This window comes from Anomaloglossus baeobatrachus, chromosome 11 (assembly GCF_048569485.1).
Source record: "Anomaloglossus baeobatrachus isolate aAnoBae1 chromosome 11, aAnoBae1.hap1, whole genome shotgun sequence".
Taxonomy (NCBI): Eukaryota; Metazoa; Chordata; class Amphibia; order Anura; family Aromobatidae; genus Anomaloglossus; species Anomaloglossus baeobatrachus.
In genome coordinates this window covers 169,943,125-169,959,209 of record NC_134363.1, presented here as the reverse complement: position 1 = coordinate 169,959,209, position 16,085 = coordinate 169,943,125, and the positions used below count along the sequence as shown (strand labels likewise).

Here is a 16,085-nt window from a genome sequence, read left to right as displayed (position 1 = left end):
TATATATATGTATGTATGTATGTATGTATGTATGTATGTATGTGTGTGTGTGTGTGTGTGTGTGTGTGTGTGTGTGTATATATATATATATATATATATATATATATATATATATATATATATATATATATATATATATATATATATATATATATATATATATATATATATAATATATATATATATATATATATGTATGTATGTATTTTTATGACTCTGAAAATTGTAGATTCACATTGAAGGCATCAAAACTATGAATTCCCACATGTGGAATGAAATACTTAACAAAAAAGTGTGAAACAACCGACAATATGTCTTATATTCTAGGTTCTTCACAGTAGCCACCTTTTGCTTTGATTACTGCTTTGCACACTCTTGGCATTCTCTTGATGAGCTTCAAGGGGTAGTCACCGGAAATGGTTTTCCAACAGTCTTGAAGGAGTTCCCAGAAATGCTTAGCACTTGTTGGCCCTTTTGCCTTCACTCTGCGGTCCAGCTCACCCCAAACCATCTCTATTGGGTTCAGGTCTGGTGACTGTGGAGGCCAGGTCATCTGATGTAGCACCCCATCACTCTCCTTCTTAGTCAAATAGCCCTTACACAGCCTGGAGGTGTTTGGGGTCATTGTCCTGTTGAAAAATAAACAATGGTCCAACTAAACGTAAACCGGATGGAATAGCACGCCGCTTCAAGATGCTGTGGTAGCCATGCTGGTTCTGTATGCCTTCAATTTTGAATAAATCCCCAACAGTGTCACCAGCAAAGCACCCCCACACCATCACACCTCCTCCTCCATGCTTCACGGTGGGAACCAGCCATGTAGAGTCCGTCCGTTCACCTTTTACGTGTCGCACAAAGACACTGATTGGATCCAAAGATCTCAAATTTGGACTCCTCAGACCAAAGCACAGATTTCTACTGGTCTAATGTCCATTCCTTGTGTTCTTTAGCCCAAACAAATCTCTTCTGCTGGTTGCCTGTCTTTAGCAGTGGTTTCCTAGCAGATATTTTACCATGAAGGCCTGCTGCACAAAGTCTCCTCTTAACAGTTGTTCTAGAGATGTGTCTGCTGCTAAAACGCTGTATGGTATTGACCTGGTCTCTAATCTGAGCTGCTGTTAACCTGCGATTTCTGAGGCTGGTGACTCGGATAAACTTATCCTCCACAGCAGAGGTGACTCTTGGTCTTCCTTTCCTGGGGCGGTCCTCATGTGAGCCAGTCCATTTGTAGCGTTTGATGGTTTTTGCCACTGCACTCGGGGACACTTTCAAAGTTTTCCCAATTTTTCGGACTGACTGACCTTCATTTCTTAAAGTAATGATGGCCACTCGCTTTTCTTTTCTTAGCTGCTTTTGTTCTTGCCATAATACAAATTCTAACAGTCTATTCAGTAGGACTATCAGCTGTGTATCCACCAGACTTCTGCACAACACAACTGATGGTCCCAACCCCATTTATATGGCAAGAAATCCCACTTATTAAACCTGACAGGGCACACCTGTGAAGTGAAGACCATTTCCGGTGACTACCTCTTGAAGCTCATCAAGAGAATGCCAAGAGTGTGCAAAGCAGTAATCAAAGCAAAAGGTGGCTACTGTGAAGAACCTAGAATATAAGACATATTTTCAGTTGTTTCACGCTTTTTTGTTAAGTATTTCACTCCACATGTTTTAATTCATAGTTTTGATGCCTTCAATGTGAATATACAATTTTCAGAGAAATGAAAATAAAGAAAACTCTTTGAATGAGAAGGGGTGTCCAAACTTTTGGTCTGTACCGTAATATATATATTATATAATGGATCTGCCGCTTCCTGCCTTGTCTGTTTTATTAAATGGGTGCTTTCTGCATGAAATAATATTTCTATGCCATATTCTAAGGTCTTGTTCACACTTGTTCATTGGGGTCCCCTTCACCTTTCATTGCTCATACAGCGATACAACACAATGGAAAAACTCAATACACTGACATGCGCCATGATGAACAATTGGGGTCTGACTGCCACAGTTCAGATCCATAGGGGTTCCTTTATAATCAGAAATTTAGACCTAGTATTTCTGTTCCTCAGTTGTTCTGCCTGTAAATGTATGAATAAATTATCAATACCATTGATGCCTCTACCTTAGTGTCACGCTGAACCAGCGCACCTATTCTGTCCCTCAAGCTATGGGCCCTAAGCTATCCCTAACCTCAGGGTTACTCCTGATGGTGGAGATGCCTGAGTCTCCTTCCTGGCCCTGCTCCTGATCGGATTTCCCCTATCCCCGGGGAAGACCGGAACAGTAGTGTGATGTAATCCACAAAAGAGACACAAGAGAAAAAAAAAAAAAACTTTGTCACACAGCATGCACACAAACAGTATAAGGCGATAAGAGGAAAACAAGGGCAGGAAGGGAGCTACAAAACAACAGGGGGTAAACTCCACAACAGCCCCAAGCAATGAGCACCACTTTCACCAGAGAGTCTGGGAGACCACACCTCACAGACCAACACAGAATAAACTATAGCTGGCATGGGTAAAAGGATTCCACCAGCATAAATAGGAGGCGAGCAGATGTGATAGGCCTCCGCACAACATGTGATCAAATGAGGAAGCACACTAGGAGAGATTTAAGGTATGGTCCTACAATGCTTTTTTTTTTTTTTAATGCTTTTTTTATGCATTGAGATAGGAAAAACGCTGGGAATAACGCAGAAACAATTGTTTGGTGCAGTTTTTTTTCTGTGCCAAAATCTGCAACGTGGGCACAGCACTTCAGGATGCTCATAGACATTGCTGGGATGCGTTTTTCCTTGCAGTATTGATTACAATCTTCAAGAAAAATGCATGAAAAAACGCGAAAATAAACAGAGTGGGCACATAGCCTAACTCTTGCTAGCCTGCCTATGAATCAGCACACAGCAGGTCGACGCCCGAGTCTGCCTGTGTTGACCCCAGACACTAGAGAAACCATCGGGCGGAGTGTCAGAATCTCCAATCTGAACAGACACCGATGACGCCATAACAGTTGGCGAACTTTGTGCAAAACTCTGTGTGACAGATTGCTGTTGGTTAAATAATGGATTTGCGAGCTCTTCAGACATGGCTGAGCTTAAAAGTGAACTTATAGTATCACCTGGAACAAGTACAAACCTTCTCCTTAAATATCATCCGTTGGTGGTGAGTCAGGAGGCTCCCATACACGCTAGATAGTCCTCATTCTGCTGAATACCGCATGTTCAGCCAAGTTTTCTCCAATAGTTTTTTGGTTATCTCCAAATATATCAAGTGTGAACAGGTGCTAACCGATAAAACAACACAAACTAAGGGATTCAGCAACACTCCGTAAGCACCAAGACATATGCAAACAGACAGCATATTACATTGAAACTGCATTAATGCTATATAAATTATACTTTGCAAAATTAAGATTCTTTGTGCAAAAATTGGCTAATTCTTGTGTGCCCATCTACCGCGGCAAGGTGACCTTTCCTTGATAGGATCCTATCCTAGCATCATCCATCTTCTGGACTAATATTCTACATATATATGGGCAGATACTATATGGCACTAATTAAAGAGTCCCATTAAAGAAAGGTCACCTTGCCACGCTTGTTGGACATACAGGAAATGGTCAATTCTCGTGTGCCCAATTTCCGCAGCAAGGTGACCTTTCCTTGATTGGACCCTATCCTAGTATCATCTCTTTTCTATACTAAGTCTACAAATATATAGGCAGATAGGATCTGACATTAATTAAAGAGTCCTATCTGCCTATATATTTGTAGACTTTTAGTCCAGAATATGAATAATGCTAGGATAGGGTTCCATCAAAGAAAGTTCACCTTGCCGCCGTTGATGGGCACACAAGAATTGGCCAATTTTTGAATGCCCATAACCACGGCAAGGTGATATTTCTTTCATTTGGACCATTTAAATTAGTGACAGATACTATTTGCCTATATATTTTTGTAGACTTTTAGTACAGAAGAGGGATGACACTAGGATAGAGTTCAAATCAAAAAGTAGTCACCTTGGCATGGTTGATGGGCTCACAAGTATTGGCCATTTCTTGTATGCCCATCAACTGCAGCAAGGTGACCTTTCTTTGATAGGACTTTTTAATTAGTGCCAGATCCTATCAAAGAAAGGTCACCTTGCTGCAGTTGATGGGCATACAAGAAATGGCCAATACTTGTGAGCCCATCAACCATGCCAAGGTGACTACTTTTTGATTTGAACTCTATCCTAGTGTCATCCCTCTTCTGTACTAAAAGTCTACAAAAATATATAGGCAGATAGAATCTGTCACTAATTTAAAGGGTCCAAATGAAAGAAAGATCGCCTTGCCGTAGTTAATGGGCATACAAGAAATGGACAATTTTTGCATAAAGAATCTTCATTTTTCTAACAATCTTCTATACAGCATTAATGCAGTTTCAGTGTAATATATCCTATTATTTCCATATGTCTTGACGCCTACAGAGTGATGCTGAACTTTTCTCCAATGCTCAATGAATGACTTGTAGAACTGTGAGAAGACTCTCACCATTGACAATGGTTACTACCACCAATTATCTATTGTTTTCAAACGCCCAACCATCTCAATGCTACATTCTCTTTGCAATCCATCAGCGACACTTACCATTCCATCACGGCTACAGCGGTGCTGTGAGTCTTCTGCTTACGATAATAGCGAAAAAATACCACGGCTATTACTATGAGTATTATCACCGCGCTGCCAACCCCAATGACCAGTGCCAGCAACATGATCTCTGAGAACTTCACTGTAAAGACACGGAGGGCAATGGCAGGTTACTGAGGGACTGAATCAAGTGTACAAAAGTGCAAAGAAAGACACACAAAGCGAGTATTGTTACACGGGGAAAGGAATAGTCTGCGGGGACTGGGCCGATATCCTTTGTGAAAGCTACAGCCGCAGGACAGGTTCCCGGTATACAGTATGTAAGGTGGCCTGTCCCACGCTTAATGTGTCACTTGTAGAAGAAACATTAAAAAGATTCTGAAGCATCTTAGAACTTTACGTTGTTCCATTCCTCTGTTATTCGTCCTGCAAATGTATGAATAAATTGATAGTGAGTGTAACTGGACACCCTAACACTACCCCAGACTGCGGCGAACACTTCTCATCCACAAAGAGAATGATGAACACCAATTGCCAATTCATTTACGCATTTCTAAGAGAAGCAATAGAGGATTGACAAAGTTTTAAGAAGTGATGCTTTAGAATTGCTCTGCGTGGGGGCGCTCTGGAAAACAGGCTCTGCGTGGGGGCGCTCTGGAAAAACAGGCTCTGCGTGGGGGCGCTCTGGAAAACAGGCTCTGCGTGGGGGCGCTCTGAAAACAGCCTCTGCAGCGGGGGCGCTCTGAAAACAGCCTCTGCAGCGGGGGCGCTCTGAAAACAGCCTCTGCAGCGGGGGGCGCTCTGAAAACAGCCTCTGCAGCGGGGGGCGCTCTGAAAACAGCCTCTGCAGCGGGGGGGCGCTCTGAAAACAGCCTCTGCAGCGGGGGGGGCGCTCTGAAAACAGCCTCTGCAGCGGGGGGGGCGCTCTGAAAACAGCCTCTGCAGCGGGGGGGGCGCTCTGAAAACAGCCTCTGCAGCGGGGGGGCGCTCTGAAAACAGCCTCTGCAGCGGGGGGCGCTCTGAAAACAGCCTCTGCAGCGGGGGGCGCTCTGAAAACAGCCTCTGCAGCGGGGGGCGCTCTGAAAACAGCCTCTGCAGCGGGGGGCGCTCTGAAAACAGCCTCTGCAGCGGGGGGCGCTCTGAAAACAGCCTCTGCAGCGGGGGGCGCTCTGAAAACAGCCTCTGCAGCGGGGGGCACTCTGAAAACAGCCTCTGCAGCGGGGGGGGCTCTGAAAACAGCCTCTGCAGCGGGGGGCGCTCTGAAAACAGCCTCTGCAGCGGGGGGCGCTCTGAAAACAGCCTCTGCAGCGGGGGGGGGGGCACTCTGAAAACAGCCTCTGCAGCGGGGGGCACTCTGAAAACAGCCTCTGCAGCGGGGGGGGGGGGGCACTCTGAAAACAGCCTCTGCAGCGGGGGGGGGGGGGCACTCTGAAAACAGCCTCTGCAGCGGGGGGGGGGGGCACTCTGAAAACCGCCTCTGCAGCGGGGGGGGGGGGGCACTCTGAAAACAGCCTCTGCAGCGGGGGGGGGCACTCTGGAAACAGCCTCTGCAGCGGGGGGGGGGCACTCTGAAAACAGGCTCTGCGTGGGGGCACTCTGGAAAACAGGCTCTGCGTGGGGGCACTCTGGAAAACAGGCTCTGTGTGGGGGCACTCTGGAAAACAGGCCCTGCGTGGGGGCACTCTGGAAAACAGGCCCTGCGTGGGGGGGGGACTCTGGAAAAGAAAGACTATAGGGGCACTTTTCACCAGAAGAAGAAGAAAGAAAGAAACAAAGAGAAATTTTTAGGATTTTTTTTCCATCCCACTTCGAAAAGGAAAGTTAATCAAGACATTAAGTTTAACTCAAAATCTGTCATTGGAAAAAAAAATATCCATCAATAAACACAAGCCCTTATATAACTTTATCGAACAAATGTGACTAAGAATAAAAAAAAAAAATCTTGGCCCAAAAAAAGGGGTTTCCCAAGTCTGAGATAATGGACAGGTCATCCAGATCCCATCAGTGGGGGTCCTGACACCCGGCAGCGCCCTCCAACCAGCCCACTAAAAAGTTGATATAGGAGGTAGGGACTTCATTCCCATAGCCCTCTATGGGAGGTACAAAAACAGCATAGCTCAGCCCACTTGGCTATTACCATGGTCAGAACATAATCTGAAATATTCTCATTTCATCTATATTGGTTTAATATCCAAAACATTTGTGGTATTAAGGGGCTATATCACCAGTAGATAAGTTGAGGACTACTTGCCTTGGTCAACAACGCTCACCGTAATCTCTCCCATCTCCCCATGAGCATCTGGCGGGTTCTTAACTTGGCACAGGTAGGTCCCGTTATCAGTTTGCTGAATGTTCATGATAATTATGGATCCGTCACCGCGTTTGGCGTTCCCGTCCCACACTGCGCGATTTAGGAAACGACCCTTTTTAGGAGGATAAGGCTCCCTGTAGTAGTAGAAAACCTAAAGGAGCAAGAAAAGGAGTGAAGAAAGGTGAATCCATTGTGTTTGATCCTGCGGCTCCTATGTGGTGCACCATACACTAGCCCCCAAAGGCAGAGTTGGGTTTTGTCACGTGTATAAGGACAGGCTCAGGATTAGCGTTCTCTTTTACCATCTGAGACCATGCACATTTAAAATTGTTTTTTTCCTTTGGGCATTTAAGGGTTAATCCCTTCCTTTGTGCAGCAGCAGACTTGCTCAGCTGTCTTCAGTTGAGCACTTCTGGGCTGTATTTAATCCCACTGCTTCCTGGAGAGGTTGCTGGTTATTCTATTCAGTTAGGAGCTAGCCCAGGAGCAGAGAGGACGTGTTCTTACTGCTTCTGCTGTGATTTTGTTTTTGGTGATTGTTGTAAGTTGTTTATTCTACCTCATTTTCTTTGTACCCTTACCCGTACACCTGTTTGGTTTTCCCCTGGTGCAGGTTTTAGGTGTCTGAGTTTTTGTTTACCCACGTCTGTTGTTCTGTGTTTGTTGGAGTTTTTGGGGTCTTCGTCCTGGTCAGTTCCCTGGGTGGTGGGGACATAGTCTTCAGGGCCAGCACAGGACACAGGGCCACGTTGGAGGCTCGACAATGACTACCTTTAAGTCAACCATCGAGATAAGGGACAGCACAGGGACCCCAGACTTAGTGCAGGGGCTCCTTGGCTGACCCTATCCTTGTATCCCCATTGCAGTTTCCTTCATCCACAATCCATTTCTTTTTAAAAAAGATCAGCAACTAATAGCTGAATCTGGTAGCAGCATGTTCCCCTTTTTCCCCAGGTAAAACATATCCATGGCATGACTGGAGTGGAGGGGGGATATGGGGATGGATAGCATTCGGATGACAGCCATCAGAAGTCTATGGCCAAACTTAAGCCCATCATACAAAACCTTATTTTAGGGCTCGGTAATAACTTGCTATATTATTGGGACAACCCCTTCCAGCGAGGACCTGTCACCAGATCAAAAATGGCCAGTTTTTGGTGCCCGCTCCTCCCCTCAGTATTCCCGGTTTATAATAATAATATATATATTTAGATTAAAATTAGAGCAATATACTCATTTTACTAAGTACAGACAAGACAACATCCCAATATTATATAATTATATATATATATATATATATATATATAAAATTATATATAGATTTTTTTTTTTTATCCACCATAAGATTCCAAGGTGGTTTTTTTTTTTTTTTTAGTGCAAATTTTTATTTCCTTTACCAAGTGGACGCTTCTTATGGCACTCTGGGGGCGTGGCTAACAGGATCCTCTGGGGCGTGTCTTCAGGCTGCTCTACATTACCCTGTGAGCAACACCCCCTTGGAAAAGAATATATGAATTAGCAGTACATAAAAAGGTCCCAAATCTCAAGCAGGAAATATTAGGAAATCAAAACTGTCCACTTTTAACCAGGTGGCAGTCTCACTTTAAGTTGCTCTGTCATCAGAATTCACTAGCAAATACAGTTCTTTGACCTAAAGAGGCTGATGTACTTACTATGATGATCCTTTTTCAAAAAGTTTCACTGCCTAATACTAAAATGACCATTTATAATTTCCGCTTTAGTTGGACTAATAAAATACTAATTTCAGTATCATGATTATACATCCATTCTGACTAGGATTTCCAAAGTAAATACACCAGTCTGGTCAGGTCTGGGAGATTTATATCAAATTGTATTAAGAAATCTGGTGACAGATAAACATTAAGGTTGTGGTTAAAAGACTAGTCTTTTAGGCTACTTTCACATTGCGTTTTTACTTTGCTCTGTGGCATTATTGGCGCTATATAAGTAAATAAATATTATGATTATTTTCTGGAACAATTTCAAGGGTGCCAATGTGCCGCCCCCGTGCCAGCAGCCGGCGCTGCTCAGATCCAGACCCACTGTGTGGCTCGAGGGATCCTCCGGACCCTGGGGTCACGCGGACACGCCGAATGAAAAGGGGGACATAGTTTTATGGCCTTGACCGTATTTGGTTCATGACGCCACCCACAGTGTGTGGTGAAGTGGGACACCACCGCTGCTGCTGTGGGATACCCAGGGGAGATGTAATGGCAGCCGGATGTTAACCCCACCGTGGGTAGGGATGGTTGCCCCGGACCCAGAGTCTTTCTGCAGGGTATGGCGATGGCAGGGGCCTGCGCGCCCGGACGTACCAGGGGATGTTTGGTTACTCACAAGCAAATGAATCACACAAGTCTTTTGGTAAACCAAGGTGCTGGTGGCCGGCCGCCGCGGCCGGTTGTACTCTGGTCCCCCACCCGGGCTGGTGGTCGCCGTCTCTTCCTCTGCAGTGGTTATGGTTGTGTGTTTGGACTTCCTGGTATGGAACACGGGAGTCTGCTCCCGGCTTTCTGTGTGCCTGAGGAGCTGTGCCCGCTGATGCTGACCTGTGGGATCTATGGGCCGTGGCGGTTGCCCTATCCCCATCTGTGGGTGGTTGTCTGCTTTTGGGACTTTGGTTGGTACAGGATCTGTAATCCTGGCCTCAATCGGTTGATTAGCTAGGCTGTTGGTTCCGGTCCTGGCTTCAGGGTTCGAGTACCCCCTCTGTGCACGGTTACCGGTCGGGTCTCCGGTGTCGGTATCGGCGGGCTCCAACCCTGCTCCGGTCCTCCTCGGATCTGCCGAGCTATCTTCCCGTCTCCTGCTGATGGAGACCACCGTCTGCCACCTAGCCAACGTACCAGGGCTCCGACCCTGGCACCGTTCAACTTTGAACTTCTCCTCTGCTGGAGATACACCTAGCTCCAGCCCACATTCCTCTCAACTTGAACTACAACTTCCTCTGTTTCAGACTGACTGTTGTCCCGCACCGGGCTGTCTAGACCCCTAGGTGGGCGTTTCCGAACCGCCTAGTCATGCCCACTGGTGTGCCTGTCTTGCCCTGAGGGGGGTGGCTAGGGTTTCAGGTCGGCTGTGTGTAACCTAGGTGAGGGAAGGTGTTCTGCGGGGGCCTAATGTGTGACTACCTGGTTTTGCCAGGGCGTCACACCAACACTTTCAGCCTTAACTGTAGGTGTATATTGTTAGGCGCGCCAGTGGTCAAAGTATATAAACTATAAGGTTGGTTTCACTATATTTATCTTAGTATTTCCAATCTCCCCATGCGATCAGCACACAGCGATGATGTCTGCCTCCCAAATATCTCTGTACTCGTAGGACAAGTTGTACCAGTGCTGTAGGAATGTCTACAAAGCCTGTCCTTCTTTATTAGGCTAAGTTCACACTTCCGTTGTTTTGTATCAGTCACAATCCGTCGCCTTGAGGAATTACGGTATCCTGCAAAATATTTTGCAGGAATCCTGTTTTTCCCCATAGGCTTCTATTAGTGACGTATTGTGACTGATGATGCTGCGTTGCATACGCTGCGTCGCGGTCAGTCGTTTTTTAACTGACCGCCGGGCGGGAGCAACGCAGCATGTAACGTTTTTTGAGCAGCGCGATCCGTAGGATTTCGCTGCACATGCGCTCTCTGGCTCCCCGCCCCCGTAGCCAGGATAAACATCGGGTAACCAAGCAATGCGCTTTGGTTAGTTACCCGATATTTACAGTGGTTACGGGTGCAGGTGTGTCGCCCTGGGCAAGCCAGGGGACACAGGTCACAACACCACCACACCCCACATCCCAGGTAGGCACACCTAAGCTGAACCAAAAATCCTTGTTGCCTTCCTCCAGGAGTCTGATGATGCACACCAGGGGGTGGGCCAGGCGATTGGCTCCGCCCACCAAGGAGCTCACAGCTCTGGAGGCAGGAAGTACCAGGCAGTCCAGTGAGGGACATGAACGAGTGAAGGGCAGATGAGCCCAGGGTGAGCCTGTGTCTACTTTAGCCCAGCCTGGGCTACTCTGCTGTTAACAGCAAGTGACAGTAAGAGAAGGGAAAGTGGAAAAGGAGGAAAGCAAGAAGTGGTGACAGAGCAGAGAGTGTGCAACGCCTGAGAGCCCAGCTTTGTGTAGGGCCAGAACAGCAAGGTCAGCGACGGCGGTGACTGTCCGGAGGGGGACCGTTTGGAAGTTCCTGGAAGGACCCCGTTGGCTGTGTGCCCGGTGGTCTGGAGCAGTGTTCCGAAGGACAGTCAGCACCAGGGCAGGGGCCTCTCGGACCCCGGCAAGGCTAGGAGTCGCCAAATTTGCCGAATCCGTCAGTGAAGGGGACGTAGATTCCCCCAACAACCAAGTCCCGATTGAAGGCAACAGTCCAACCTGTACAACAGAGCCACCGCCAGGGCACCAGTCTCTGAGGGCCAGCGCCTGCGGGCAAAGTGTAGTGCTCCTCCGGCCCAGCTTGAAGCCGGGGAGTGGGTTACCGGTGGGGACCCATCGCAACCAACCGTACATACAGGTGCAAGGAAGAGGGACATCACCGTCACCTACCGGGGAAGCAAAGCAGCCGTCTGTGGGACCGTCCTACCAGCCGTTTGGTTTACCGTACAAACTGTGTCCAAGTCTCAGGCTGAGTGAGTACCACAGTGCCGCAAGGCACAGCGCTGCCCCCGCGTCCCTGCGCCCACCAAGCCCTGCACCTCCCAAGCCATCACCGGGCCCCGGGATCACCAACCCCTACCCACGGAGGGGCAACACAACACCTGGCTGCTCCCCATCACCATCCCCGGGATCCCCGCATTGAGCAGCGGTGGTGCTACACATCACCACAACCGTGGGTGGCGTCACGGACATTATCCCAACATCCCAAAACCCCCCTTTCACTCACGGGCGAGGAGTGTCGCTCGAGAAACCCCGGGATCCGGCCCACCGCTCGAGCCACCACTGAGCAGCTGCCGGACCCGAGCAGAAGGGGTGAGCGCGGTGTGCTGACACCCTCCTCCCCGCCCGCGACACAGGGAGCCCGCGCTGAGCTGGTATCCAAGATAAATATCAGGTAACCAAGCAAAAAGTGCTTTGCTTATACCCGATATTTACCCTGGATACAATGTGCAAGGAGGCAGACACTTCACCACTCGGCTCCGCACCCTCCCGCACTCCGCATGTGTACACACTCACTTGTCCCCAGCCCTGCAGTCCCCGTGGCACTGACGTCCTCAGCTCCACGGCCCCGCCCCCTCCCGCACTCCGCATGTAGACACACACACACACACACACACACACACTGTCACTGTCCCCAGCCATGCAGACCGCGGCACTGACGTCCTCAGCTCCGCTCCCCGCACACAACTGAGTCCGACAAAGAAATTATTTTCTTTGTCACCGTTGTCATCCGTTGTACAACGCAACAGTCACATGCGTCAAGCAACGCATGTGACTGATGCAAAACAACGGAAATGTGAACTTAGCCTTAAACACTAGAAGAACAGTAAAAATACAAAAGAAGTTGGAGACAACTTTCACCATTGTATGTTTTTCCACCAGTCGGCCTCGGGTAACCAGTTACCACCTACAAGCAGTGAGTATAAACCAGTTGCACTATACCTCTATGTGGACTACCTTCTTCCGTCGCCCGTAACATCACCCATCCTCTGGGGCCTGGCCCTGCTTGCGGAGGGCCTACAATCCAGGCTGCAACTAACACCAGCCCCGGTAGTGACATTCTGCAGCGGTGGCGTCATCTACATAGCCGCAACACCGCAAGTGGTGTCACGTATTAACATTAATCTAATCCCCTGTAAATACAGCCCCATTACAAAAAAGGCCCAGGGCACGGAACTGGGCAACGGCCACCACCGTGACATTCCCAAGATACACACTGCCCGGGACCGAGTACCCCATATCCCTGGGCGCAACATTTGCATAAAAGAATTTTTTGGATCAACAACGTCCCGGGAATATTAGAGTTATACAAATATCACCAAATATTCCCAATATAAACAATTATTTATTCAATAAAAAATTCCACACCACAGTGTAAGTAAACATTTGCATGTAGAGAAAATGTTGTCACAGGTCAACAACCCCAGCCTATGTCTCCCTTTAGGGTATGTGAACATCCTAGAGGGTGTGTGTTGTGTACAGTGCTGGCCAAAAGTATTGGCACCCCTGCAATTCTGTCAGATAATACTCAGTTTCTTCTTGAAAATGATTGCATCACAGATTCTTTGGTATTATTATCTTCATTTATTTTGCTTGCAATGAAAAAACACAAAAGAGAATGAAACAAAAATCAAATCATTGATCATTTCACAAAGAACTCCAAAAATGGGCCAGGCAAAAGTATTGGCACCCTTAGCCTAATACATGGTTGCACAACCTTTAGCCAAAATAACTGCGAACAACCGCTTCCGGTAACAATCAATGAGTTTCTTACAATGCTCTGCTGGAATTTTAGACCATTCTTTGGTAACTGCTCCAGGTCCCTGAGATTTGAAGGGGCCTTCTCCAAACATCGCCATTGTGAGATCTCTCCACAGGTCTTCTATGGGATTCAGGTCTGGACTCATTGCTGGCCACTTTAGTAGTCTCCAGTGCTTTCTCTGAAACCATTTTCTAGTGCTTTTTGAAGTGTGTTTTGGGTCATTGTCCTGCTGGAAGACCCATGACCTCTGAGGGAGACCCAGCTTTCTCACACTGGGCCCTACATTATGCTGCAAAATTTGTTGGTACTTCATAATGCCATACACACGGTCAAGCAGTCCAGTGCCAAAGGCAGCAAAGCAACCCCAAAACATCTGGGAACCTCCACCATGTTTGACTGTAGGGACAGTGTTCTTTTCTTTGAATGCCTGTTTTCTTTTTTTTTTTCCTGTAAACGCTATGTTGATGGCTTTTCCCAAAAAGCTCTACTTTTGTCTCATCTGACCAGAGAACATTATTCCAAAAGGCTTTCTTAGGTACGTTTTGGCAAACTCCAGCCTGGCTTTTTTTTGTCTTGGAGTAAGGGGCACCTTGCAGACTGCGACATCGCAAGCCGATGCTTGCGATGCCGAGCGCGATGGTCCCCACCACCGTCGCAGCTGCGATATCATGGTGATAGCTGCCGTAGCGAACATTATCGCTACGGCAGCTTCACATGCACTCATCTGCCCTGCGACGTCGCTCTGGCCGGCGAACCACCTCCTTATTAACGGGGCGGGTCGTGCGGCGTCATAGCGACGTCACACGGCAGGCTGCCAATAGAAGCGGAGGGGCGGAGATGAGCGGGACGTAAACATCCCGCCCACCTCCGTCCTTCCGCATAGCCGGTGTGAGCCGCAGGACGCAGGTAAGGTGATGTTCCTTGCTCCTGCGGCTTCATACACAGCGATGTGTGCTACCGCAGGAACAAGGAACAACATCGTAACATCGGTCCTTCCGAAATTATGGAAATGACCGACGCTACACCGATGATACGATTTCGACGATTTTGCGATCGTTAAGGCCCTGTGCGCACTTACCGGATTTTGACGCGGATTTTTTGCGGTTTTGCTGCTTGTTTCGCTGCAGAAAATGTTCATAACATCTCTGCAGTGAATCACCAGCAAAACCTATGGAAAAAAAAATCCTGTGCGCACTAGGCGGATTTTGACAGCTGCATATTTTGTTGCGGGATTCCCGCAGCAAAAACAATTGCATGTCACTTCTTTTCCGCACGTCGCTGCGGGATTTCACTCCATTGACTGCAATGTAATCGTGAAATCCCGCAGGGAATAACGCAGGCAGCAAATTCTGTGCGGTTCATTGTGTTTTCCTGCGTTATTCCCTGCGGTATTTCGCGGTTTACCTGCGGTAATGTACATCGCTGCCTGCGGTTTTGCAGGGAAGTGATGTCATTATGACAGGAAGAGGAAGCCGTGCAGAGAGTAAACACACACATCACAGACACACACACATCACAGACACATAGAAAGCAAACGGAAATATAGAAAACAAAACACGTGGGCTCCGCTGTATATTTACCGTCCAGCCGAGGTAAGCACACAGCGGCGGCCCGGTATTCTCAGGCTGGGGAGGGCGAGGGGCAGGGTTAATGTCCCCCGCCTCACTCCCCCTCCCGCAGCCGAGAATATCAGCCGCAGCTGCCCCTGGACTGTCGCATGCATTATGCGGCAGTACCGAAGTGTCCCCAGCTCTTCCTGCTGCCGTGATGCAGTGGCAGTCAGGGTAATACAAGGAGTTAATGGCGGCGGATCACCGCCATTAACTCCAGGCTTGATCATGGCAGCGTCTATGTGACAGCTGACATGATCAACCTGTAAGTAAAGTGAAAAAAAAAACACACCCCAAAAAATCCTTTATTTTAAATAAAACACAAATAAGACTCGTTCACCCTTATATTAACCCCTCCCGAAACAAAGCTCCGACGTAATCCACCGCTCCGGTGTAATCCACGTCCTGCGCTGCTTACATCCAGCCGTGACTGACACAGACACAGCGCTGAATGCAGCCTCGCAGCGAGACAGCAGAGGTAACCACAGGGCATTTCCCACGGCCGGTAATGTGAACTCACTACCGACCGTGAGAAATGCAGCGATCTGTCCTCTATCTATCTATCTATCTATCCCTCTATCTATCTATCTATCCCTCTATCCATCTATCTATCTATCTATCTATCCCTCTATCTATCTATCTATCTATCTATCCCTCTATCCATCTATCTATCTATCCCTCTATCTATCTCTCTATCTATCTATCCCTCTATCTATCTATCTATCTATCTATCCCTCTATCTATCTATCTATCCCTCTATCCATCTATCTATCTATCTATCTATCTATCTATCTATCTATCTATCCATCTATCTATCTATCCCTCTATCTATCTATCTATCTATCTATCCCTCTATCTATCTATCTATCCCTCTATCTATCTATCTATCTATCTATCCCTCTATCTATCTATCCCTCTATCTATCCCTCTATCTATCCCTCTATCTATCTATCTATCCCTCTATCTATCTATCTATCCCTCTATCTATCTATTCTTCTGTCTTTATTTATCTATCTACTATCTCAGAAGGAATTTTTTTTTTTTTTTTTTAATGTGCTTTATTGCATTGAATGCAATAAAGCACATGTACCAACCCGCACGCGGCAAT

At 47.4% G+C, this 16,085-nt stretch overlaps 2 protein-coding genes across 6 annotated transcripts in view; one reads left to right on the top strand and one right to left on the bottom strand.

Annotated features, from left to right (window-relative positions):
* CD3E (CD3 epsilon subunit of T-cell receptor complex) overlaps nt 1-16,085 on the top strand; it is a 200,916-nt gene that overhangs the window by 131,883 nt on the left and 52,948 nt on the right. The gene's annotated exons all lie outside the window — the stretch shown is intronic.
* The window catches only part of MPZL2 (myelin protein zero like 2), a 53,887-nt gene that overhangs the window by 3,716 nt on the left and 34,086 nt on the right, over nt 1-16,085 (bottom strand). The window contains exons 3-4 of the mRNA XM_075328761.1: nt 6,878-7,088; nt 4,627-4,768 (exon numbers count right to left, since the gene is read on the bottom strand). Of these exons, the coding sequence (XP_075184876.1) occupies nt 4,627-4,768; nt 6,878-7,088 (353 nt within the window). The remainder of the gene's footprint in view (nt 1-4,626; nt 4,769-6,877; nt 7,089-16,085) is intronic.